The sequence below is a fragment of the Chiloscyllium punctatum genome, chromosome 39 (genome assembly GCF_047496795.1).
Source record: "Chiloscyllium punctatum isolate Juve2018m chromosome 39, sChiPun1.3, whole genome shotgun sequence".
NCBI lineage: Eukaryota > Metazoa > Chordata > Chondrichthyes > Orectolobiformes > Hemiscylliidae > Chiloscyllium > Chiloscyllium punctatum.
In genome coordinates this window covers 42973946-42991956 of record NC_092777.1, presented here as the reverse complement: position 1 = coordinate 42991956, position 18011 = coordinate 42973946, and the positions used below count along the sequence as shown (strand labels likewise).

Sequence of the window (18011 nt, the reverse complement as noted above, 5' to 3'; positions counted from 1 at the left end):
GGGAAGCATCAAGAGTTAGAGAGACCTTGGTTTGCATAAACACCAGTCCCTTGAGATAGCGAGACAGGTAGATAAGATGGTTAAGAAGACTTATGGGATACTTGCCTTAATTAGCGAAAGCATATAGTTTAAGAGTGGTTAGGAGGTTCTGGAACTGTATAAAACCATTAGACCAAGGCTAAAATATTTTGTGCAATTCTGGAATTTGCATTTTTGGAGGAATGTGATTGCACTGGAGAGGGTGTAGAGGATGTGTACCAGGTTGTTGCTTAGGCTGGAGATTTTTAGTTGTAAAGAGAGATTGGACAGACTCGGCTTGTTTTCCTTGGAGCTGAGGAAACTGAATGAGGACAAGATTTGAGGGGCAGACAAGATAGATGGGAAGAAACCTTTTCACTTGGCAGAGGGATCCATCACCAGGGGTCATAGATTTAAGGAAAGGAGCAAGAGGTTTAAAGAGGATATAAGGAAAACCTTTTCACCTAGAGGATGGTTGGAGTCAGTAACACACTGCCTGTAAGGGTGTGGATGCAGAAACCACCATTACATTTGCGAAGTATTTAGGTTGTACATGTGCAATGCCGAAGCACACAATGCTGAGGGTCAAGTGCTGGAAAATAGGATTAGAATAGTTTGTTGCTTGTTTTTGGCTGGCATGGACTGGATGGGCCAAGAGGTCTTTTGCTGTTCTGTTGACATCTATGACTCTATGACTGTAATACCTCTTAGGATTTTGAATAATTTCTGTACAATTAGCTCTCTACCTGGAGAACAATGATATAATCTTCAAATTGACAATATAAAGAACTGAGCATTGTGGTGATTTTTGTTTCAGGCCCCTCATTAAGCTAAGTATTATCTGGAAGAAAGATGGGGTGCCGTTCAGAAGTGGGTTCAGTGATTACCACCGGAAACTGACCATCCTAAATCCGAAAATACGTGATGCTGGGTACTATGAATGTGAAGCCATTCTCCGAAGCAGCAGTGTTCCTTCAGTTAGTGCAGGGGCCTTCTTGTCAGTACTGGGTGAGTACTTGGGAAATTCCCAGTTCTATAATGAGATACAAGTTCATTCACAGAACATTTACAATTCTGGAATCAGCATCAAAGTGCTTCATTTAACAAACTGTTGAAAGCGGTTAAATGACTTGTTGTCTCAAGGAATTAACCACTGCTTTATTTTTTTATATAACTGCTATCAATTTTATCGTCACATTTTTCAAAATGAGCCAGGTTCTGTCCCTTGCTGCCCACTCACTATTTCAATCTCATTTCCTCATCATTCAGTCAGCTACAAATGCTCTCGGAGAATTCTGAATCGACAGTGATTTCACACAGCTGCCGTAGACTGATTTTTTTTTTGTTCTGAACGGACTGCAAAATGGTTCTTATTCAATATTTCTTTGTCAAAAGCCATATCTGCAGCCGATCAACATTAGCATTGCACATAGTTAGAGAGAAAAACATGTATATTATTAAGAGCATTCCTTTAGTTTTAATTAAGTAAGTCAAGTTGTATTTTTATTGTAGAATGTCACAGTGTTGGTGATAACTTCACTGTCAGTCCATGAAGACATGCATATTTGCAGAGAAAGTGTATATCATTGGTACTGTGAAACTTAATTTAAAGTATGCACTTAATGTTAGCTGTTGCCCTGTTTAAACGCAACAGGCTGAAGCTGGTGATTGAGAAAAGATTCCAGGTTATGGGTAAGGATGAGGTGCAATGCTGCAATTGTGTATAGAGTTATTGAGAAGTGGGGTAATGGCTAGGTGAAAATTTGGACCTGGATTTTCACTCCCAATATGGATGCATCCCCCTCAGGATAGGCTGCCTAAAATGGTGGGAACTTCTCTCTGGATTGATGGGCAAGGTGATGTGGACAGGCACATTCATCCCAGATGAAAATTGAAGGTGACTATACAGAGACTGCTGAGTGCCAATACAATCCATGTAAAGGGCCTACCTCCCTAAACTGAGACGTTGTTTTCTCAAACATTTAGTTCTCTAACTCTCATCTCCCATCTAACTCCCATGCTCAAAAATCAAACCCGTATGTCCACCCACTCTAAGACAAATTTGAGACCAAACTCTTGCTAAAATATGACCTCCATTCGCCCTCATTCCCGCTTATTTCCCCTAATTTAGTGTCCATACCCCCCTCCATCTATCATCCACTGCTCTTACACTCTCAATGCCAACTTACCCAGCATCTACCATGGGCAGATCTCAGGAGGAAGGCTGAAGCTGAAAAAAATTCTAAATATCTACTACCGACTTCACTATAAGAAATGAACATCTCATTCATGAAAACCAATTAAATGAACTTAACTCCTTCAAATTTGCCACGGAATATGTCTGTATGCTCTGGGACATTGGATCTTACTCTGTTTTAGACAATTGGAATGAATCTACTGAGGCAGATCATTAAAAAATTCAGGTCATGGGTTTTGGAAAATTACTTTGCCACTTCATATTATGAGGGAGATTATGGTTTGAGGATGTAGTGGAATATGTCATCAGAATGATTATAGTTTTACCAATGATAATTTTTCATCTTCATTTTAATTCATATTTTGTCAGCAGAAATATTTGCATTGGGCGAACACGTCTTTGTTTTAAAATTCATATTCAGTCTTTTACTTCCTGCAGAACCGCCACAACTAATCCTGGAACCAGAGCGTCACATGACAGCTGAGATAGAGAAAGTCGTAGATATTCCGTGTCAGGCTCAAGGTACGGTCAACAGACAACTTGTTGTTTATTAAATTTAGTAGGAGCGATATATACAGCAGAGGCTGGATATAAAATGAGGCAGTATATTTGAAGTACTCTTTCTCCTGGTGACCGCCTATATTCCATAACGTTGAGTGATCATTCAGCCTTTGAATGAGTAACCAGTTTTACATTAGTTTGACAGGTGACACACTTGGTTGCCTCAGGTTCTTATGTATAAAATCACAAAATGAAATTCAGGACTTATGTGATTTTATTGAGTTGGTTTGAAGAATATATTCCTTTTTTAAAAAGTGATCAGAGTGCAAATTACCTGAAGAGTTGTTACTAACACTGTTCATGTTAAGAACAGTCACAAAATCACATGTTAACATCCCTGAAGTTTCAGTTCTTGAACCATCTGGGTCATGAAATAACTCCATAGTGTCCCATCAACAAGTCACCCTTTATTTACATGTGGAGAGTCCTTGACACTGATCCAACTCCCTCAGAGCCAGCTCTCAGAGTGTTAGAACCTCCAACACGCCTGTTTCTGTCTGTCAGCCAGGGCTCCCTGATTGGACCAGATTAACAGCCCCAATCAGGGAACTCATTCTATGGAGTCCACGTGGCTGACCTCACTACAATCACTACAGGCCGGTGGTGCCAAGTTTAATTCCCTGTTTCTACTGGGTCAAATATTTTTCGCCATGGTTGCAATATGGATGTTAAAATTGATCCAACCCCTTGAGGACAAAGGGGAAATGATCATCGAGAGTTAGCAATTCCAATTGCTAGCCATTGACCCTTCTTAGGAGGATAGCATGTGGATGTCAGATGTGAGCAAGAATGGGTTAAGGGGTGATATTTATTGCGGTTGAATAACCAGTTGACACTAACCATCCAAAGCAACACGTGGTCAAGAAGGCATACCACACACTTGCCTTCATTGGCCAGGACATCAAATATAAAAATGGGCAAATTATGTTACAACTGTATAAAACATTAGTTCGGCCACATTTGGAATATTGCATGCAGTTCTTGTTACATGAGGAGAAAGAGGTGGTTGCTTTGCAAAGGGTGCAGAGAAGGTTTAGCAGGATGCCTGTTGCCTGGTTGGACAGTTTTAGTGATGAGGAGAGGGTGGATAAACTGGAATTGTTGTCACTGGAAAGACAGAGTCTGAGGGGCAGCCTGATAGAGATCGACAAAATTATGAGACGTGTAGATAGGGTGAATAATCAGAGGCTTTTTCCCCAGGGTGGAAAGGTCAACTACAAGAGGACACAGATTCAAGGTGAGAGGGGAAAAGTGTGGGAACATTTTTCACGAGAGTGATAGGTGCCTGGATTGCACTGCCAGTGGAGGTGGTGGGAGGAGGCATGTTAGCCACAGTATCTTGTTTGACACATGAATGAGAAGTGAACAAAGGGATAGAAACAATGTGTGAGCATTAAGTAGCAATTCTAAATAAGAATCGGGCATCAGTACAGGCTTGGTGGGCCAACGGGCCTGTTTGTGTGCTGTATTGTATTGTATAACAGTTTCCTCATCAAGGCATTGGATGGCAGTCAGCATCCCTGCAGTGATAGCCCAACATCAGTCGGCACCTGTGGGATCAATTTATTAGAGTAGAGTACTTTTATTTGTCATTTCTACCATATACAACTGATATGGTAAAAATGAGGCAGCATTCCTCCAGGACTGAGGGTGCCACAAACCACACAATCGTACACTGCATAAAGTACATAAGAAGTGTAAGTTACATTGTAATAGAAGAATGATAAATAATAGATAATTTTCTAGCAGCAGTTCAAAGTTGTACAAAGAATTCCGGATGGGGAAGAGTGTGATTATACTGTGTTAAGGAGCCTGATAGTTTGGGGGAAGAAACTGTTGCACAGTCTGGCTGTGAGACCAAATGCTCCGGTATGTTCTGCCAGATGGTACAGGAGGGAGGAGAGTTTGAGTGAGGGGTATGTGGGGTCTTCCACAATGCTCTTAGTCTTTCAGATGCAGCATATGGTGTGAAAGTCTGTAGGAGGGAAGAGAGACCCCGATGTTCATCTCAGCTGTCCTCACTAACCATAGTAAGGTCTTACGATCCGAGATGGGGCAATTCCGGAACCAGGCAGTGATGCAGCAGCCTAGGGTACTATTAATGAACCCTCTGTAGAATGTGGTGAGGATGGGAGTGGGAGGTGCGCTTCCCTCAGCCCATGCAGAAAGTAGGGATGTTGCTGGGCTTTCTTGGCTATGGAACTGAGGGTCCAGGTAAGATTCTCTGCCAGGCGTACACCAAGAAATTTGGTGCTCTTCATGATCTCCATGGGGAGCCGTCGATGTCCAGCAGAGAGTGGTTGCTTCGTACCTCCTGAAGTCAACAGCCATCTCTTTCACTTTGTCCACATTCAGAGGCAGATTGTTGACTCTGCACCAGTTCGTTAGCCGTTGTGCCTCCTCTCTGTATGCTGGCTCGTGCTGATGAGACCCACTGCAGTCATACCATCAGCAAACCTGATGATGTGATTCGATCTGTGTGTCGCTGCACTGTCGTGTGTTAACAAGGTGAACAGCAGTGGACTGAACACACAGCCCTGGGGGGGCCCTGTGCTCAGTGTGATGGTGTTGGAGATGCTGATCCCAATCTGGACTGACTGAGGTTTCCCAGTCAGAAAGTCCAGGATCCAGTTACATAGGGAGGTATTTAGGACCAGCAGACCCAGCTTTCCAATCAGGTACTGAGGAATTATAATGTTAAATGCAGAAGCGAAGTCTATGAACAGTAATCTGATGTGGATGTCCTTCTTCTCCAGGTGGGTGAGGGCCAGATGGAGGGTGGTGGAAATGACATCATCTGTTGAGTGGTTGGGTTGATATGCAAACTGCAGGGTGTCCAGTGAGGGGGGCAGCAGAGTCTTAACATGCCTCATCACTGGATTAATCCAAAATCAGTTACTGTCCCTGGGCTGAATACATGATGCATTTCTGTAATGCTGTTCCTTCATCTATTCTGCTAGAATATGTTAATGCATGAAGTGCACTGAGACTTCTACAATATTTGTATCTGGAAGGAGCACAGAATGCAAAGTTAGATGACATTAGGAGAATATGAAATTGGCAAGTTCAGATGTGCATTGAATGACTAAGGCCTGGACAATTTCTAAAGCAGTGGGACAATGTACTGTTTATAGTGCTGGTAAAATGGACAAAATCAGAAGTCGCAAAACACCAGATTATAGTGCAACAAGTTTATTTGAAATCACAAGCATTCAGAGTGCTGCTCCTTTGTCACTTCATCTGATGAAGGAACAGTGCTCGAAAAGCTTGCAACTTCAAATAAACCTGTTGGACTTTAACGTTGCATTGTGTGACTCTGGCTTTGTCCACCCCAGTCCAGCATCGGCATTTCCATATTCTGGGAAAATTGATTACTTACTTACAGTGTGGAAACAGGCCCTCTGGCCCAACAAGTCCACACCGCCCCGCCAAAGCGCAACCCACCCATACCTCTACATCTACCCTTACCTAACACTACAGGCAATTTAGCATGGCCAATTCACCTGACCTGCACATCTTTGGAGTGTGGGAGGAAACCAGAGCACCCGGAGGAAACCCACACAGACACGGGGAGAATGTGCAAACTCCACACAGTCAGTCGCCTGAGGCGGGAATTGAACCCAGGTCTCTGGCGCTGTGAGGCAGCAGTGCTAACCACTGTGCCACCGTGCCGCCCACAAATGATGAATGCAAAACAGCAATTTGACAATTCCAGGCACTAATTATTTGTTCAGCTTTACAACTTTGCATATTTTCAGTATTATAATTTAAATTAGTTATGTCAAAAGTCTTCTTGGATTTAATGCATGTTCTATATTTATTGGCAACTTTGCTGTGCATATGAAAGACTACTAACAATGTACAATAAACTTGCTTTCTGGAAATACTTTATTCAAGCATCACATATTTATCAAAGACTACAATGATGAATGTATGTGATTGCAGGTGTCCCATTGCCAGTGATATTCTGGTATAAAGATGCAACGTTGATCTCAAGGTTAAATGTACCCAGATATAGGATGCTATCCAATGGCAGTCTACAGATCAGTGGACTGATGCCTGATGACACTGGCATGTTCCAATGCTTTGCTAGGAATGAAGCTGGTGAGGTGCAAACTTTCACCTATCTTGCTGTTACCAGTAAGTAAATTACTTTTTAAGCTATTCTGATAACTGTCGTCCAGTCTTAGCTTAGTTGACATTTGTGGATTGGTGACCAATGCTGCAATTATATAATGGGTGGTGTAAGAGGTGCCATTTTGATTTTTGGAGACCAGTCTGCAGCCCTCACATAGTTTGTGCACATTGAGCAGTTTGAAAATCTATAAGCCAGTTTAATTAAAATGCGCTTTTGATATGATTGTTAAATGATTTCTAGTCAACTGCGTAAATCTACTAGTCCCCCGATATGTGTAAAAGAAAACATAATGGTATAGATTTTCAACAAGTTGTTTTCATACTGAACTAACTTCTTTGTATCAGTGCCAGTTATATGTTACCGCGTGATTTTCTTTCTCAGTGTCCACTTGCAATTGGCTTTACACCTTGGTCGCAGGATAAGAATATCATCCAATATATGGAGCCTATAGATTTGTTTTAGGTTGAAGTCATGATCAAAATTATTTCAGAAAATGATTCACTGCTCCATGCTGAACAGATATCTAAGATGCACTGTTATTGACATATACCATTGCCTCTTTAATACATGTGGCTTAATTAGGATCAGCCTCTTTCTTATTTCGAAGGTTCAAAGTACCGTTTCCACAGAAATTTGATCATGTAATATCTGACCAAGTGGTGTTCGATGAAAATTTGCAAATGTGATTGTATTTGTATTGTTACATAAGACTTAGATCCTCTAATGTTGAGTATCTTCATTCATGCTTCATGTCAACAGCTGTTGTGCAAGGACTGTCTAGAACCAGGAGGCTACAGGTCAACAGCAAAAGCATGGGGAACCAAGGACAGAGGGAAAACCGAGATTCAAAGGGGTTTCACAAAAAGGAAATCAGGGAGCAAAAAGTTTGATTAAATATGTCAGGCACTAAAAGCATGATAAATGACCAGATTACTTACAGTGTGGAAACAGGCCCTTCGGCCTAACAAGTCCACACCGACCCGCCGAAGCGCAACCCACCCGTACCCCTACATGTACCCCTTTTTACCTAACACTACAGGCAATTTAGCATGGCCAATTCACCTGACCTGCACATCTTTGGACTGTGGGAGGAAACCAGAGCACCCGGAGGAAACCCAGGCAGACACGGGGAGAATGTGCAAACTCCACACAGTCAGTCGCCTAGGTCGGGAATTGAACCCGGGTCTCTGGCGCTGCTAACCACTGTGCCACCGTGCTGCTGTGGATATTTGGGGCATTTGATCATTCTATATTTCTGTTCAATCAAGTGTGTTGCAATAAAATCTAATTTAATTCTAGTATTGACCATTGAATAATATTGAGAATATATTAGGTGCAATTAATATTGCTTTAGCAAAAATAAAATTAACATTGTGATAAAATAAATTTGGAATGACATCATTCACCATAGTTAGATTAATCAATTAATGTGAACAACAACATTAAAATTTTCTGGTTGTTACAGGCATTCCTCCCAACATTACGAAGGGACCATCAGACAGCACAGTGATTGATGGGTTATCAGTCATTCTTTCTTGTGAAACATCAGGGGCACCACGGCCAGCAATCACCTGGCAAAGAGGCAAGTATTAATATGTAACTGCTGTTATATGCAACACATTTCATGAGTATTCCGTTTCTTTGAATTTGCTAACTTCTGCATTTCTGTACTGTTCATTTCCACAATCTGACCCTCTCTGCTGGCATTACATGAGTTTAATCATAAATTCTCAATAAATCTAATGCTGGATGCTGGGACTGGCCAGAGCTGGTAGCTGATAACTCATGAGCATGACACATATGCATTTAATTCGTTCATAAATTTGTCAATTTTGTAGCATCTTCCTTGCTGTTGTACAGAGTGAAATATTTGCACCTGGCTTTTACAGATAGAATTTTGGCTCAGGGAGCTATGGTTAGACCCAAATAATGGACCTAAACTGGTGGTAGATTTTTACTACAGCTGCTGCTAGCATCCAGGAATTGGAAGTACAGAAGAAATCTTCTCTCCGGATACAGGTTTGCTCGCTGAGCTGGAAGGTTCATTTCCAGATGTTTTGTCACCTTACTAGGTAACATCTTCAGTGGGCCTCTGGGCGACACAATGTTGATAATTCCTGTTTTCTATTTATATGTTTGGGTTTCTTTGGGTGGGTGATGTCATTTCCGGTGGTGACATCATTTCCTGTCGTGAACTCATTTCCTGTTCTTTTTCTCAGGGGGTGGTAGATTGAGCCTAACTCGATGTGTTTGTTGATAGAGTTCCGGTTGGAATGCCATGCTTCTAGGAATTCTCGTGCATGTCTCTGTTTGTCATGTCCTAGGATGGATGTGTTGTCCCAGTCGAAGTGGTGACCTTCCTCATCTGTATGTAAGGATACAAGTGAGAGAGCGTCATGTCGTTTTGTGGCTCGTTGATGTTCATGCATCCTGGTGGCTAGTTTTCTGCCTGTTTGTCCAACGTAGTGTTTGTTACAGTCCTTGCATGGTATTTTGTAAATAATATTAGTTTTGCTTGTTGTCTGTATAGGGTCTTTCAAGTTCATTAGCTGCTGTTTTAGTGTGTTGGTGGGTTTGTTGGCTACCATAATGCCAAGGAGTCTGAGTAGTCTGGCAGTCATTTCTGAGGTGGCTTTTATGTAGGGGAGAGTGGCTAGGGTTTCTAGATGCGTTTTGTCTGCTTGTTTGGGTTTGTTGCTGAGAAATCTGTGGACTATGTTCATTGGGTACCCATTCTATTTGAATACACTGTATGGATCATTCTCCTCTGCTCTGCATAGTTCCTCTGTGCTGCAGTGTGTGGGTGGCTCGTAGAAATATTGTTCTGATGCAGCTTTCTTTGTGGATGTTGGGGTGATTGCTTCTGTAGTTCAATATTTGGTATGTGTGGTTTTCCTGTAAATATTGAACTACAGAAGCAATCACTCCAACATCCACAAACAAAGCTGCATCAGAACATTATTCCAACGAGCCACCACACACTGCAGCACAGAGGAACTTCGCAGAGCAGAGGAAAATCACCTATACAATGTATTGAAAAAGAATGGATACCCAATGAACACAGTCCACAGATTTCTCAAAAACAAACCCAAACAAGCAGACGAAACGCATCTAGAAACCCTAGCCACTCTCCCTACATCAAAGACATCTCAGAAATGACTGCCAGACTACTCAGACCCCTTGGCATCATGGTAGCCGACAAACCCACCACCAGAAAATTATATCACCACAGGAAATGATGTCACCACAGTAAATTACATCACCAACCCAAAGAAATCCAAAGATATAAATAGAGAGCAGGAATTTTCAACCGTGCTTTGTCTGGAGGGTGATGAAACATCTGGAAATGAACCTTCCAGCTCAGCAAGCAAATCTACACCCAAAACCTCAATCTGAGCTACAAATCTTCTCAAAACTCAGTAAGATTTTCTCTCCAAATAGAGTTTTTAGGCTTCCAAAGACTATTTACAAGTCATTTCCTCCATAATGTTGCTTCCATTTGGAGAGACCCTGTAAAATAGATTCAATATGAAAGACCATGTGTAGCCTTTTGTATGTGGTACATTCAACAAGAGTGTTAACAAAAATTAGGTGGCTCTGACTTCATCTCCAACAGAAAACAGCAAGACTATAAGTACCTTGTATCCAAACCAAGTCTCTTCTTTATTGATGCACTTGATCAGTATTATATTTTGATCTTCCTGAAAGTGATCAAACAAACTGCATTTGAATATTCACTTAAAGAGCAAATGCGTTTTCAAAATATTTACTGATCCCTAGTCTGGAAGGTAAAATCATGGCACTGCAATACTCCAGAAAATAAATAAAAATGAGCAATTTCTGGCCATTCAGTTGGTCATTGTTTATGTAATCTTATTCATTGGATTTGGGCTCCACTGGCTGGGCCAGTATTTATTGCACATCCTTTATTATCCTTGAGAAAGCGATGGTGAGTGACTTTCTCTCCGTGCTTCAGTCCATTTCATGTAGGTTCACCCATAATATTGTTAGGAAGGGGGTTTCAGGATTTTTATCCCGTGACTCTGAAGGAATGACCCTCTGAGAGAAATAGTTTTTCTCTCACAGGTTTGTATATCTTTGAAATTTTCTTCCTAAAAAGGCAGTACCTTTAAATTTTTAAAGGCAATGGTGCTTGATTACCAAGGGATGAGAGATTATTGGAAATATGCAGAAATATAGAGTTGAGGTTAAAATCAGTCATGATCATATTGAATAGTGAAGAAGGCTGGAAGGACTAAGTGATCTACTCTTATTCCTTGGTTTGTATGATGTATTACCAGGTCAGGATAGTGATTAGCTTAGAGGGGAACTTGCAGGTCATCTTGCTCCCATGTATCTATTGCAACCGGCCCTCATGCAATTTAGTCCAATAAAGTTTAAAGTTTAATCCAGTAAAGCAGTTTGGGATATTGAATATTGCTGAAAAGAGAGAAATGCTGCTGAAGTTCCTTTTTCTTGCACTCATCAAGACATAGCCAAGATCACTAGAGTTCAAATCCACACTGGAATTTGTCGTAGGTTAGCAAGTCAATTCTGATTGGCTAAAGCATCACCATGGAGAAAACAGTGCTGAACTATCGGCTCGGAAAGCTCCTGGGTTACAAAAGGCAATCAGTTGAGCTCATGACATGGCTGCTTTGTGTTTGCCAGAAATGACGAGCGTTCACAAACAGGGACCCATTCTTTGTAAGAAAAAGGAATACTTTCAAGCCTTGTGGTTTCTCTGAATGACCTGGGGACCTGGGCACCTTCAACAACATTCAAGTCTTGAAGTAGCTGAGATATAAAAAAAACATGAGGGGTAATTTTTTTACATAGACGGTGGTTCATGTGTGGAAGGAACTTCCACAGGAAGTGGTGGATGTGGGTACAATTATATTGTTTAAAAGACATTTGGATAAGTACATGGATAGGAAAGATTTGGTGTGATATGGGCCAGGAGCAGGCAGGTGGGACAGGTTTAGTTTAGGATTACGGTTGGCATTGACTGGTTGGACCAAAATATCTGCTTTGTGTAGATTGACTTTGTAACTCCATGACTTCTGGATTCCTCGCATTCACTGCTGTAAGGTACACTCTCACTCAACCCAGATAACCTATAAGGTCCACAAATAATCTTTGGTCACTGTTTCTTTTGAACTCGGGCAGACCCTTTTCTGGACGAGTGTGCCATTCTGTTTACATTAAGTGGACTCACCTTTGCTGATTTTCACTTACCCTCACAATACCATTTTCATGTCTTCCCTTCCCCCCCCCCATCTATTTTCACTAAAAACTGATGTACAGCAGTTTCAAGTAATTAACTGCCCCAAGGCACTTTGCGGAAGGGTTATAAAACAAAGTTACAGTAGGCCACATGAGGAAATATTAGGTTAGATTCCTGAAAAACCTGGTCAAAAATGAGGAAAACCTTAAGGTGGAAAAGTGGAGAGATATAGGGAGGGTATTCAGGACCTTGAAATTTCAGTGACTGAAGCCATCGCTACCAATGGTGGAACAATTAAAATTAGGAACACCCAAGAGATGAGAATTCAATGAGTGCAGAAAGCTCTTGAGGGTTGTGGGGATGGAGGAGGTTATACAATAGGGAGAGGCAAGGCCTTGGAGGAATTTGAAAACAGAATGAGAATTTTAAAATGAAGACAGTGTCTGAGTGGAATCCAGTTTAGGTTAACAAGCATGGGGTGGGGCGTGAATGGGGAATGTGACTTGCTGTGAGCTAGATGGACAGCATTAGTTCAAGAAGGCAGCTCACCACCACTTTCCCAAGGGAAATTAAGGATGGGCCCAGACAGTGATGCCCAAATCCCATGAATGAATAATAAAAGATATGGCATACCGAGTTTTGGAAGATATCACATTAGTAGAGAGTAGGATGTCGGAGAGTAGACAGGAATGCATTGGAATAATCAAGGTAAGGACTATTCCATCAGCATGTATGAGGGTCTCAGTTGCAGATGAACTGAGATAGGATGAAGTTGGGTGATGCTGCACTGTTGAAAATAGATGGTTGAAGGGTTGGTGCAAACCTGAGGGCAAGATTTTATTTCTGGATCAAACATGATAGCAAGAATGTCCGCAGTTATCTGCTGAAGAGAAGCAGCTACTAATATTGGTGTAACTGATGGCCAGGATTTCTGTTTTTGAGAGGTGGCAATGTAGTGGTTTCAAGTCATAAGAGTAGGGAGTATTTATTTTATTGAGAGTTAGTGTTTTCAATTGATGGTTCATTTGCACCTTAGTTCTGTTACTAAGTTGTTGCACCTTAGTTGGATTGCAACCCGAATCCAATGATCTGTGAATTTATGTTTTTAATTATAACAGGAGAGAAAGTACTTGCCAGTGGGTCTGTCCAATTACCTCGCTTTACACTGCTGGAATCTGGCAGCCTGCTTATCAGCCCTTCCCACATCTCAGATGCTGGGAGTTACACATGTCTGGCTACTAATTCTCGAGGAGTGGATGAGGCTTCTGGAGATCTCATTGTGTGGGGTAAGAGATGATACTGCTTGGAAAATGGAAGTATCTTCTAACTACAAATGCTTCATACCTTTATTTTATTTCAAAAGTATAATTTATTTATAAAAGCATTTTTATATGTATACGTAGTCATGACAGCAATTTGATTCTGTACGCAGTCTTTAGATATGTTGAACAAACGAACCCAATACATTTCATTTTTATACAAGACTGTATTTAAATGCATTTGAGGCACCATCAAGTCTGATAACTGAATGGACCCTCATTCAATTTCATCAAAAAGCCCTTTGGTGCCTTGGTGGCAGCTGCCCCAAGCTTTAGTGTGTCCCTCAGCACGTAGTCAGGGACTTTGGAGTGTGCGAGTCTGCAACATTCGATCAGGGTCAACTCCTTATTCTGGAAGATCAGTAAGTTTTGGGCAGACTACAGAACATATTTCACTGAGGTGATGGTCCTGCAGGTGCAGTTGGTGTTTGTCATGCTGTGTGCGTCAAGCGCAGAGGTCACAAAGTTGCTCATGATGAGCCTCGACAAAAACTACTGCATCTCTCTCCAGACATCCTTTGCAAAGGCACATTCCAGCAGGAGATATCAGACAGTCTCTATAACCCATAGCCATTTTGAGGACGGTGTGCAGTAGCACAGAGAGTCTGGGTGTACATGGAGGATCTCACACGTAGTGCCCCTCTCACCACCAGCCAAGTGACATCTTGGTGCTTGTTGGAAAGCTATGGTGATGAAGCATTCTGCCAAATGACTTTGACGGACTGCTCAGGGAACCACACATTAGGATCCAGCCTCTCCTTTTCCCATAAGCTTCCACCAGGTGAGCTCCAGGCAGTAAAATAAAGCAGGAAGTTTGATCTGAACACATTACTGCAGATGCAGGAATCTGTACTGAAAACAAAATTGCTGGAAATCACATTGGGTCAGGCAGCATCCATGGGGAGAGAGAGAGAGAGCAAGCTAACATTTCAAGTCGAGATGATTCTTCATTAGCCCTGATGATGAATCATCTCGACTCAAACATTAGCGTGCTCTCTCTCCATGGATGCTGCATGGCCCACTGTGATTTCCAGCATTTTTTTGCTTTCAGACATTTTGATAACTGTGTATGCCAAGCTTCAGGTTTGTATCACGGACTTTATGATAAACAACATTACAGTACACCCACAGTATGTTTTGTAATGAGACAAAACTATGTGAAAAACTTCAATTAAGGATGCTAATTCAAATCCATAATGAATAAATGCCTTTCAGTTCATTACTGTTATGAATATTTATTAATTGGATTGGCTCTCCTTGCTATGCAAACTCTACCTACTTTGCATACATAGAATAGATTAGTTTCAGATTAGACATTTTTCCTGCGAAGTATCACAGGTGGCCTGCACTGAGAAATACAATGAGATTGTTTGTTCAAAATCATCTCCTGTTGCTCTGTTTTGTAGCTATTAACGCTGTAGAGCTGCTACTCATGGACTAAAAATTGCAAGTAAGGAAAAAGCTACTTCTAGATCAGGAAACAAATATTCTCAATCCAATTTCTGAGTTTCCTCCAGTTTCTGCTTCAGTGTGGGGAACCTTCATCGTCAGAGGGTTTTGAGATCATCTCTGGACTGTGATTGAGAGGAGAACTTCGAAGATTTTCGATTGAGTGAGCTGCAACTGGTGGATCTTTTTGCGGGCTTCGGCCTGACGCCAATTTAGAGACCAGCCACCGTCCAGCAAGAAAACTAAAACAAGGGGCACCCAGAAGGAGGGACAAGCTGGAAAGGAGGGCAAGGTAGCCAGCACAGAAACCAACCTAACCTGAAAATTGGGAGTCAATAGAGGAGGAGGAAATGAAGGAGGCCAGGGAGTGGAAACCAGTGAGAAACAATCAGCTCTCCCTTGGTTCCTCGGGAACATGCCCGGTCAGGATCCACTCGCACACTGAGCCAAGACACCACCACGAGCTGCCAAGAGACCAGGCAATGACCAGCCATGAGCCGCTGAGAGACCAGGCCATAACCCACCATGAGCTGCTGAGAGACCAGGCCATAACCCACCATGAGCTGCTGAGAGACCAGGCCATAACCCACCATGAGCCACTGAGAGACCAGGCCATAACCTGCCATGAGCCTCTGAGAGACCAGGCCATAATCCGCAATGAGCAACCGAGAGACCAGGCCATAACCCACCATGAGCTGCTGAGAGACCAGGCCATAACCCACCATGAGCCACTGAGAGACCAGGCCATAACCTGCCATGAGCCTCTGAGAGACCAGGCCATAATCCGCAATGAGCAACCGAGAGACCAGGCCATAACCCACCATGAGCCGCTGAGAGATCAGGTCACAACCCGCCATGAGCTGCTGAGAGACCAGAGTGAGACTTGCTGAGAAACCGCTGGGAGAGAAAAAGAGAAAAGAAAAGGGGAAAAAAGAGAAGGAAACAGAAGGAGTGGAGGAGCTCTGTTTGGAACGATCTAATCTGCCACCATCTTGACCATACTCTGTGCTGCACTGGGCTGGACGATCTCTGAGAGCCTCGAGCTCCTCAGGGATATGATCATTTATGTGCAGTACAGGGGTGTGGACAACATAGTTTGTGCAGTCAGAAAGCTTCCTGATCAGGTCTGAGTCAGACAGAGCTGCCTCTCTCGGTGTTGTATAGAACCTTTTGCTATGTCCATCAGGAAGGATGCCAGCCTGAGAGGGGTGATTATTCCAGGCAGCAGTGGCCTGCACATAGATGATGTCACCAATTTCTGCTCGGATCCACTGTCAGGGCACAGGCTCATGAGCATCTGCAACCACTTCAAACAGGCTTTGGGAGCCAAGGTACACCAAAGGACAAGTGAGACCATGTTTTTTTGGGAACTGGGCCGACCAATTCTTTATCCGCTTCACCATTGGGACAGATTATCTGAAGGTGCTAGGAACACGGTGGCACAATGATTAGCACTGCTGCCTCACAGCGCCAGAGACCCGAGTTCAATTCCCGCCTCAGGCGACTGACTGTGTAGAGTTTGCACATTCTCCCCGTGTCTGCGTGGGTTTCCTCCAGGTGCTCTGGTTTCCTCCCACAGTCCAAAAATGTGCAGGTTAGGTGAATTGGCTATGCTAAATTGTAATGTTAGGTGAAGGGATAAATATAGGGGAATGGGTCTGGGTGGGTTGCGCTTCGGTGAGTCGGTGTGGACTTGTTGGGCCGAAGGGCCTGTTTCCACACTGTAAGTAAGTAATCTAATGTAACATGGTTCGGAGGGACTGCGGTGTGTGCAAAATTGTGACAGGAGCCTATCTCCATGGTGAAGCAGAAATTGGGCTTTTGGGAGCACTGTTCCCCCTCTATTGCCGGTAAAAACCTGGTCATCAGGTGTGAGGCACTCTCTCTGTTGTACGTGGCACAGGTCTGGACCCCAACTCCTAGAACCTGCGCTGTTGTAATTACCTGAGCCATTTTCCACTTCATCTGGAGATTGAAGATAGATTGTGTCCTCAGGGACTCCATGCACAAATCTCTGGAAGAGCATGCCCAAAGCTGCCCTCGTCCTGATGGCCACCTTTGTGTGTAGCTGCACCAAGCTGTGTGTAGACGCAAACACCAAGTGTCAGTACGTACCGAGGTTTTACTGTCTCTGGTGGTGGGAAGGATGGGACTGGCCTCATAGTTGGACAGTTCCATATCACCTGTACTTTGAGGAGAAATTTGCAAAAAGAAACACGTTCGATCGCAAGTCCACCAGGAAGTGGTCAGTACACAGTCCTCAAGACCCAGCAGAAAAAGCCAAGGGTGAATCCTGTTGGGTTGTTCCCTGAGCAGACTGCCAAAATCATTTCACAGAGTGCCTCATCACCAGAACTTCCTAACAAGCACCAAGAAATCGCTTGGCGTGGTGAGAAGGGCACTACCTGGGAGATCATTCATGTATGCCCAGTCACCCTGTGCCACTGCACACTGCCCTCAAAGCATCTGCGCAGCAGTGAAGACTGTCACGCATCTCCTGCTGGAATGTGCCTTTCCAAAGGAAGTCTGGAGAAAGATGCAGTGGTTCTTGTCAAGGTTCGTCCTGAGCAGCTCCATGATGCGGGATTCTGCACTCTACATTCTATTCCCCGGGACGCATACTGAGACAAACATCCTCTGTGCCTGGAGAATCATCAACTCGGTGAAAGATGCTCTTTGCGTACCTGAGACTTGTTGGTTTTCCAGAGCAAGGAGTTGACCTTGACTGAGTGTTGTAGACTGAACCTTATAGCTCGGGTCAGCTGTCACCAAGGTGCAGTGGGGCAAGACCACCATCTAAGGTCTTACTGCTGAAGTTAAATGGGGGACCATTCAATTAATGGACCCTTCTAGTGTTTCAAATATTTGTAAATATAATCTTGTACAAGTAAGAAATCCCTTCAGTTTGTTTGCTGGATACAGGCAAACTCCAATGCTTGTTTGTTTCTCCATGCGTTACTGTATGGAACTGAACTGCTTTAGTTACCGTGTACATATATAAAGACAGTTTTACAAATAAAGTATATTTCTGAAATTTAAAAAAGCCAGAAGTTCATTGTGAAAGAAAGTATACTTAAAATGGAACAAAACTATCATTCACTG

General features: G+C 42.9%; 1 protein-coding gene across 8 annotated transcripts in view; it reads left to right on the top strand.

Moving 5' to 3' along the window:
• The window catches only part of sdk2b (sidekick cell adhesion molecule 2b), a 951812-nt gene that overhangs the window by 663973 nt on the left and 269828 nt on the right, over window positions 1-18011 (top strand). For all 8 annotated transcript variants that reach the window (XM_072558555.1, XM_072558553.1, XM_072558550.1 and 5 more), the window contains 5 exons: window positions 836-1026; window positions 2654-2737; window positions 6722-6916; window positions 8380-8496; window positions 13260-13427. In XM_072558555.1, the coding sequence (XP_072414656.1) occupies window positions 836-1026; window positions 2654-2737; window positions 6722-6916; window positions 8380-8496; window positions 13260-13427 (755 nt within the window). The remainder of the gene's footprint in view (window positions 1-835; window positions 1027-2653; window positions 2738-6721; window positions 6917-8379; window positions 8497-13259; window positions 13428-18011) is intronic.